The 9016-nt window shown below is 43.7% G+C and overlaps 2 protein-coding genes across 3 annotated transcripts in view; both read left to right on the forward strand.

Moving 5' to 3' along the window:
• LOC104714951 (choline/ethanolaminephosphotransferase 2-like) overlaps positions 1-335 on the forward strand; it is a 7381-nt gene extending 7046 nt beyond the window's left edge. Inside the window, exon 9 of the mRNA XM_010432415.1 lies at positions 291-335. Within this exon, the coding sequence (XP_010430717.1) occupies positions 291-335 (45 nt within the window). The remainder of the gene's footprint in view (positions 1-290) is intronic.
• Positions 291-3927, forward strand: LOC104710320 (choline/ethanolaminephosphotransferase 2). 2 transcript variants are annotated; one of them, XM_019229270.1, is made up of 17 exons: positions 291-488; positions 610-619; positions 713-763; positions 851-928; positions 1030-1110; positions 1773-1891; positions 1976-2070; positions 2149-2217; positions 2319-2388; positions 2496-2559; positions 2664-2704; positions 2783-2867; positions 2949-3011; positions 3095-3153; positions 3245-3370; positions 3472-3539; positions 3664-3927. In XM_019229270.1, the coding sequence occupies exons 1-16, from the start codon at positions 352-354 to the stop codon at positions 3491-3493; spliced, it is 1170 nt and encodes a 389-aa protein (XP_019084815.1). In that variant the 5' UTR covers positions 291-351; the 3' UTR covers positions 3494-3539; positions 3664-3927. The 2 variants fall into 2 exon arrangements, with proteins under 2 accessions (XP_019084815.1, XP_010425199.1); XM_010426897.2 differs by lacking the exons at positions 291-488; positions 610-619; positions 713-763; positions 851-928; positions 1030-1110 and adding exons at positions 1118-1150; positions 1272-1281; positions 1375-1425; positions 1513-1590 and having other exon boundaries at positions 1692-1891.

Consider the following 9016-nt stretch of genomic DNA (forward strand, 5'->3'; position numbering starts at 1 on the left):
AATCTTAGATCGAATCTGCTCCTCATTCTGTCATTCACTTGAATCTACGATCTCTTTAAAAAGGTCCTATACAACAACACTAGTATCCTTAAACGCCTCTCTAATTGTTTCTCCAAGTTCGTGAATTTGAAGCAATTTCAAAAAAAAATCTCGTCTTTTTTTTCAGATGGGTCATGCAGAATTCGTGTCTATTGCTTTAGGGTATATGAAAAGTCTTCGTCTTTACATAAAAAGATCCAACCTTTAAATGACATTTTTGTTCGTTTGTTGTTTTTTTGATCTTTTGACAGGTTGTTGATTTGGGAAAAAGACCCAATTTGGATTCAGAATTGTAATTTTGAAAGAAAAAAAATGGGTTACATAGGAGCTCATGGTGTAGCTGCTCTTAAGAAACACAAATACAGTGGTGTTGATCATTCATATCTTGCCAAATACGTTCTCCAACCTTTTTGGAACCGTTTTGTCAAAATCTTCCCTCTATGGATGCCGTAAGTATCCCCTCCTTTTACATTGATGTGCTCTTTAGATATTAACTTTTAGTTGTTTAGAGATCTGAAGCTAACGTTTTTGTTTGTCTTTTCATGTGTTCACTTTGGAATCCATATCCAGACCCAACATGGTATAAGTTAATTCTATATTTCGCATTTAAACTTCGAATCTAGTAACAAAGAGGTGACAACACTAACTGTTTTGTGTGTGTTTTGTTTTGTAGATAACACTTATGGGATTCATGTTTCTTCTCACATCTGCTTTGTTAGGCTATGTGAGTCTGGTTTGATTTTCATAATTATTTATTCTCTTGAAGCTTTTGGTTACTTTGCTCATATGGATTTCTTTAAACTTTCTTTAGATATACTCGCCTAAGTTGGATTCTGCTCCTCCTCGATGGGTTCACTTTGCACATGGCCTACTTCTGTTTTTGTATCAGGTCTGCTTCTTTCTCTTTAACATCTCACTTTCATCTGCTTCTTAAGGGTCATGTAGACTGTTATTCCTGACATATTTTGAGCACTTATGATTGAATTTTAGACTTTTGATGCGGTTGATGGGAAGCAAGCACGAAGAACCAATTCATCTAGCCCACTAGGAGAGCTTTTTGACCATGGTTGCNTTGGAACCGTTTTGTCAAAATCTTCCCTCTATGGATGCCGTAAGTATCCCCTCCTTTTACATTGATGTGCTCTTTAGATATTAACTTTTAGTTGTTTAGAGATCTGAAGCTAACGTTTTTGTTTGTCTTTTCATGTGTTCACTTTGGAATCCATATCCAGACCCAACATGGTATAAGTTAATTCTATATTTCGCATTTAAACTTCGAATCTAGTAACAAAGAGGTGACAACACTAACTGTTTTGTGTGTGTTTTGTTTTGTAGATAACACTTATGGGATTCATGTTTCTTCTCACATCTGCTTTGTTAGGCTATGTGAGTCTGGTTTGATTTTCATAATTATTTATTCTCTTGAAGCTTTTGGTTACTTTGCTCATATGGATTTCTTTAAACTTTCTTTAGATATACTCGCCTAAGTTGGATTCTGCTCCTCCTCGATGGGTTCACTTTGCACATGGCCTACTTCTGTTTTTGTATCAGGTCTGCTTCTTTCTCTTTAACATCTCACTTTCATCTGCTTCTTAAGGGTCATGTAGACTGTTATTCCTGACATATTTTGAGCACTTATGATTGAATTTTAGACTTTTGATGCGGTTGATGGGAAGCAAGCACGAAGAACCAATTCATCTAGCCCACTAGGAGAGCTTTTCGACCATGGTTGTGATGCTCTTGGTTGTGCGTTAGAAACAATGGCATATGGGAGCACTGCTATGTGTGGAAGAGATACTTTCTGGTTTTGGGTTATTTCAGCTGTTCCATTTTTTGGAGCAACATGGGAACAGTAAGTGGTTTTTATTTCAAGTTTAACTTTGATTAATCGTTGAGAAATCTCTAATACTTTGCTTTCTTGCTCTTTTGTGTTTAGCTATTTTACCAATACGCTTACTCTTCCGGTAGTCAATGGTCCTACAGAAGGTCTTGCACTTATATACTGTGGCCATTTCTTCACAGCCATTGTTGGTAAGGCTTCGACAATCTAAGAAAATCTCTATCACTAACAATTATTTCTTAATCTGTTACACTCTTTTTAATCTCAAGGTGCCGAGTGGTGGGCTCAGCCGCTTGGGAAGTCGATTCCTTTGTTTAGTTGGGTTCCGTTTTTGAACGGTAATATTCCACAAACCTTTTGTGTTCTTTGTTGGTTTCCACTAATTTTTCTCCTGAGAAGTTTATTTAACGCCATTGGAAATTTTTTTGGTTCTTTTCAGAGATGCAAATGTCAAGAATAATCCTATTCACAATGATATTCTTTGCTGTTATACCAACCCTTGCAATCAAGTGAGTTTCCCACAAGTCATCTGTCTTATGTTCTTTTCAAGCTGAGAAAATTGCTAACTTCTTTCTATGCTTTGCTCTGCTCATATGCACACTGCTTCATTCTACAGCTCGTCCAATGTTTACAAAGTTGTACAGTCAAGAAATGGAAGCATGCTTCTAGCATTAGCTATGGTATATAGTCTCCTGAAACCAAATTTATTATTCAATTACTTATACATTTCGTGTTTTTTTTCTTAACTAACATATGTAACGCCAATCTTTCATTCTGTATTCAGCTATATCCCTTAGTCACGTTGATTGCTGGAGTTTTGATTTGGTATGTCTGTTTCTAATTTGTTCTTTAACTTGCTCTCATTTACAGATTGAGACTAATCAGTATTCTTGTCTTAATTAGGGATTACTTGTCTCCAATTGATCTCATCAGAAACTACCCTCACTTAGTCGTATTGGGAACTGGTCTTGCATTTGGATTCCTTGTGGTAAGCAAATTCTGGTTTCAAAATCTGTATTCATCGTTAAAACATTGAATCGAAAAGCTGAATCATTTAGTCTGATTTCAGGGGAGAATGATTCTAGCTCACTTATGTGATGAACCAAAAGGATTAAAAACAAACATGTGTATGGTAAGGAATCAGATTACTTTTTTTTTCTCACTCCATCTGATTTTTTTCGTCGTAGTCCTCATTAACCTTCTCTCTTTGCACAGTCACTGCTTTACCTTCCCTTTGCACTAGCAAATGCTCTAACCGCTAGACTCAATGACGGGTAATGTTTTGTTCTTTTTCATTTTCTGGTTTACGCGTTGTGGTTTTCATCAGACTTATATAATAAGATTCTATTAATGATCTCTTCTCAGGGTTGCTCTTGTGGATGAGTTTTGGGTTCTTCTTGGTTATTGTATATTCACATTGTCACTATATGCGCATTTTGCAACTTCAGTCATTCATGAGATCACAACTGCACTTGGAATCTACTGCTTCAGGTTGGAATAATACATTCCTTCTTTTTTTTTTTTTTGTACCGTTTGATTGTTTTAGTTTTTACGAAAATTTGACAAGTTTTGATCTGTTTATTTTTCATCAGGATTACTCGTAAAGAAGCTTGAAGAAACAAAAATGTGATTAAAAGAAAAATGAAAAAAAAATCGTAAGGTATGTGCTTTCGTAAGTTTTTCTTAGCTTTCTTCACGTCTCAAGAACTCGTTGTGTGTGTTTGTTTGTTTTTTTTTGTTGATTTGCTTAACATTTTGGTTTTGGTTTTTTTTTTTTTTTGCAGGGAGGACAAATGCAAATCCCCACACAAATCTGAATTTATTGAAACTAAAACGATTGAGATCGATATGCTTTTGGATGTATACTCATTAATGTTTTTATTTATTTATTTTTGTTTTTTTTTTCTTGATTGGTCGAAATAGGGTAATTCATGTAGCACCTTTATTTTTGTGTAAACGTTTTACGAAAAAAAAAAAAACAAAATCGGATTTTTCTAGATTATTATTGATGAATTTGGTAATTGTAATCACATTTTTTCAAGATTTCATATTTTTGTGGTTGGGTTGGTTATAAGAGATATTGACCTAACTTTGTTTGAACAAAAAGAAATAAATAATTAAATACGATAATAATTATAAATTTCGAGGCAACATTTTAGTTTTGAAAAATTAGCAATCACATTGGACAAAGCAGTCTTAACAGACAGTGTAAATGTTGTTGATGTAAGAATCGACAATATAAATGATAAGAGTAAAGTGGGATGAATCGGATCTGGTCCTTTTATTTAACGTTAGAATTTTACAGATGGGTTTTCAGGAAAATGACAATTAGGGAGCTAAAATGCTTAATACGAAAATTACAGCCTTTCTCTCTCTAATTGCCCCAGATTTCGGATCCCCATTTCTGACAATGATGTCAGGTATTTATAGTGGGACCTTGACCTAGGGTTTCTTCTGTCTTCAGGCAAAATGACGATTTTGCCCCTGCGGCCTGTTAGGCCTGATCCAAGACTTTTGGCCCAAAATCTCTTCAGAATCTTCTGTTTGGGCTTCAGGAACGTTGGGGGCAAAGCCCATATCCAACAATGGTCCCCCCCTTAGTCCGATGTACGATGGCTTGCTTGAGCCCGTCGGTTACAGTTCTGCATTTCTAGGTCCGTTTTGCAGAAGGAACAGAAGATTTTTAAGAGCTTTCCCGCTTTCCGGAGGGTTCCGGGATGGATAGTGTGTTGCACACGTTTTCCGAGGTATCCGGGAGATTCCGGGATGAACAGTGCGTCGGGCACGTTTCGAGGTCCGGGAGATTCCGGGATGAACAGTACGTCGGGCATGTTTTTCGAGGTCCGTTAGGCTTTAAACGGGAGCTTTCTGTATTGTACACGTTTCCCGAGGCGCGGGAAATGGAAACAACTTAGAAACTAGGGTTTTCTTGGTCAACGTGCTAGTCCCCCCCATATAAATATGTCTCCTTGACCTAATTTTATTTCAACTTTCTTCTCCTCTCTCCACAAAGGTAAATTTCTTTCTTCCTCTCTCCCTCATCTTCTTTTACTTAGATTTTTTTTATGCCCTTGTTTGAGAAATCGACCCATGCTTGTCCTGCCTTGGGAGATCAAGCTCCGAAATTGAGCTTCTCTTCGCCGGACATGGTTCCTGCCCGTGCCGCCGTGGAAGACGAAGTCTCGCACCACCGCGGGATGCTCAAGCCGCCGTGAGGGACTCTGCTCCGGCCGCCATCCTTCCACATCAGATTCCTCTCACCCCTTAGTAAACTCACCGCCGTATCTCGCCCGCCCGTGAGTTCACCGCCGTTAACCGCTGATCCGGCCGAGACCGTGAGGCGTCTCGGCTGCCGTCCGTAGCTGCTACCTCGGCCACATTCCTGGCCGTTCCAAATCCGCGCGTCTCTCTCCACCGCCATGACTGCCTCGCCGGCGATGTCACCTTCAGTTCGAGCCAGCAATTCTCTTTCCGCGCCAGATCTGGCCGAGACCGTGAGGCGTCTCCGTCCAGCCGCCGCCGTGCTGCGAACTGGTGGTTCCTTGCCGCCCGTGGGTTCACCGATCGGGTCACAATGGCGCGCCTGTTGGAACAAGACGGAGCGCTCGTGACGTAGCTGTGAAGTGGTCATGCCGCGGAGATGAGGTTCTTGCTGGTGCGCTGCTTAGTGTTGGCTGGTGGTCTTGATGGCGAGATCTCGGAGTTCGCGTGCAGGGCTAGCGAGGTCGAGGTTTTGGGGCGAGGTGACGAAGTGACGAGGTGACGAGATGACAGGGAGATGGTGTCGGATCTCCGTGGTGAGGCCGAGATTCTTGCTGGTGAGGTCACCATGTCGGCATGGTGAGATGACGAAATCGACGATCACGGTGGGTGCTAAGGTTGGCGAGATTGTCGATTTACGGTAAACGTTTGGCGAGCTCAATTTTGCGAGATGGAGGCGAAGTCGAGTTTGGTGAGCTCAATGTTTGGCGAGCTCTAGTTTACCGAGAGCTAGGTGGCGAAGTCGGGATGCGGGTGTGTCAATCTCTTCGTATTTGCGAGACGGACCTTTTGCGGAAGAGAGTTCGACGAGGTCATGGTGGCAAGGCTTGGGCGAGCTCGAATGGAGAGATAGAGACATGCTATCGTGCGTCTGACAAGGTGTGCTCGCGTGACGTAGCGGCGGGACTTTTGGCGAGCTCGCGGCTTGGCAAGGTTGGGTTTGTACGAGGTTTTGGAAAGCTCCTTGCTTCTGCGTACGGTGTCTTTGGCGAGGCCACGTGTGACGGAGTGGCGAGGTGGCTTGACATGCGGCGAGGTCAAGGTCCTGGCGAGCTCAATTTGACGATTCGGAGGTTGGCAACTTCGAGTTTTGCGTGATGGAGCTCGCAGGTCTGGGCACGGGATAATGCTAATGTGCGTGTTTGATGAGGTGGTGAGATCTGCGTGATGTAGTGGCGAGATGGGGAGATGCAGGTGTTAGGGAGGTTGTGCGCGAGCTTGGTGTGTGCTTGCGGGATGACGAGCCGAGATTGAGATGGTGGTGAGCTCACACTTTGGCGTGAGGGTTCCGTTGAATATGACGAGCTCATCGCAATCGGAATGCGGGGAAGCGACAGTGACGGAGCGCAGCGTGCAGTACGTAGTTCATTCCGGTGTGATCGTTCTGTCTGGATTTTGCAGTGCTTTCGAGATATCTTTACTCCTATACTGACCGGTTGCTTGGTTGGTTTTGCCAGGGCGCCATGGCTTCGGGAGATGACTTCTTTGGTGACATTCCGGAAGAGCTCGAAGATGACCAGTATGGCGCAATAGATGGGGACCTCGACGAGACGGGAAGGGAATTTCCTTGGTGGGAGCCATCTGAAGGAAACGGTGTTATGACGGATTTGGCGGATCTTTCGGTAGATGAGGTCCGGGAGCTCGAAGTAATGTTCCCGATGGGTAACCAGGCGCTCAGTCTGATTCCTCTTCCTCCGGGTCGGCGTCGCGGGAAGGTTCTTCCATACGAAGAACGAACTGTTGTGGAGGATTCTCCTAGATCTCTGGTCGCTGGTCTAGCCGTTGGTGATGGAGTTCAGAGGCGCCGTAGAGACCGTACGGGAAATAAGGAACGCACTTCCCGTGACGCAGGGAGTACATTATGCGATGAGGATTCCATAGCCCGCGTCCTTGATCTCTTCCCAACGCCAAAAGGTCTGAAGTTCGTGCTGCCGAGTGAAGACGAGCGCTCGTGGGACTGCCCTGAAGGTCACCTCTGCGTTTACGAAGATTATTTTACCGATGGCGGCCTGTGATTTCCTATCCCGGAATTTCTGACGAGCTTTTGTGCGCGTCGAGAGATTGTGCTCTCGCAGTTGTCGATTTCCAGCGTCCGTAATGCAGTGGGGCTTGCGATAATTGGTAGCCATATGGAAGTCAAGATGAGCATGGATCTCTTCGAGTTGCTGACTCGATTTCTACCTGACAAATCGGGGCTATGCGTTGCCTGTTGTGCAGCCGGACTCACGATCATGAACGGGCAGAGGAGTCATATCCACGATTGGCGGAGGCGGTTTTTCTTCGTGGAGATAAACGACGCATCGGTCGAAGATCCCGGCATGACCTGTCCTACTTCTTGGAACTTCACCCCCGGTAACCGTTGCTGGGTTGGGTTCCTATCGTTTTGGTGCTCTTAACTGTTTTCTAACCGTTCGTTTTATTTTTGCAGGAAAACCGCCATCTTCAGCTGCGCGCGATANAACAGCCCCATTTACTCACTCTTAGCCAAGTGACCGGAACTAGGCAATGCTTGACGAAGTTGATCAGTAGGGGTATTGCTATTCCCGAAGAGAGGATGGCGCGTCTTGCTGATGGCGAGAAGGAGTTCACGGCGAAATCGAACGNATTGTCGACAAAGGTGTTCCTTTTCTCTGGTGTAAGGCTTTGCGGTGGTCGAGAGTTCTTTCTCATCTCAAGACTTGTGAGTTTTGCTAGTCTCCTTATTTTTGAGATTTATGTGCTTTCGTGACTAAGGCGTCTATTTATTCTGCAGGTTCGCGGACTGGATTGCAAATGANTTGTGGTGCCGCCGCTTCATGATGATGATCTCGAGCCGTTCCCGGAAGCTGCTGGTGGAGGTGCTGATGATGTCGCAAACGAGTGATATGTCTTCGTATTATTACTTATTGTTATTGCTTTTGAGTTTCACTTCTTGTTATTTCGTACTTGTTGCTGAGTGCTTCTGTACTTTCCTTCGTATATTTGCAAACTCGTTTGCTTTTGCTTTATAAACTTGGTTGTTTGCTTTCTTGCATAAGTGTTGATTATTGCCGAATTTTTGTTCTCTTCGTAATGATGAAGTTGCTTTCGTTTTNGTTCTGCCGAGGTCGCTGCTGCTCGTGCCGCGAAGAAACCTTCCTCGGGATCTCGTAAGAGTGTTTCAGCAGCTGGTGGCGATCGCTCCTGGAAGAGATCATTACGTTCGAGTCCTTGGAGTGATGCTGGAGGTAGTTCTAGGCGTCCTCACCACGCAGAAGATGGGCGCGGGGAATTCGTCCCGCAGACGGAAGGTGGTCGGGAAGATGATCGCTCCTTCTCATTTCGCTACANCTGGATATGTTATTCCCCGTAACGGCGAGAGTAGACAAGACGGACTTGTTGTACTAGTTAGGTGCGTTCAGTTGTGACCGGCTTACCCTGTGGGTGCTGCAGGAATCACGAGAGTGTGCGAGTCGGGGTCTTCGGCTTATTCACTCTGCGCTCTGCTAGCTTTGCGAGTCTGGGCTCGGCTTATAAATCCTTACTGAAGTATGGACGTGGATANCTCTCGCGAGTTGGCTTGTCAAGACTCGTACGAGCAAGCCGTTCGTCGATAATTTCATNGCACTCATGCGGAGCGCTTGCGAGTATGGACTCGGCTTTTATTCTTTACCGAAGTAGAGTATGGATTATTTCACCATTACATTCATGCGGAACGTAGAACTGTACACCTGGCCAAGGCGTCAGTGTGAAGACGAAGGATTTTACTCGAAAATTGAATTTTTTTATTAAATTAATAGTTGGACCTCGTGAAAGGCTGCCTACGTACCCTGGAGAGGGATCAAACCAATCGTAGTTCGTGTTACATAGGAATGCTCGGTGACGAGCTGGTTTTTTTTTTTTTTTTTTTTTTTTTTT

The sequence above is a fragment of the Camelina sativa genome, chromosome 9 (genome assembly GCF_000633955.1).
Source record: "Camelina sativa cultivar DH55 chromosome 9, Cs, whole genome shotgun sequence".
Classification (NCBI taxonomy): domain Eukaryota; kingdom Viridiplantae; phylum Streptophyta; class Magnoliopsida; order Brassicales; family Brassicaceae; genus Camelina; species Camelina sativa.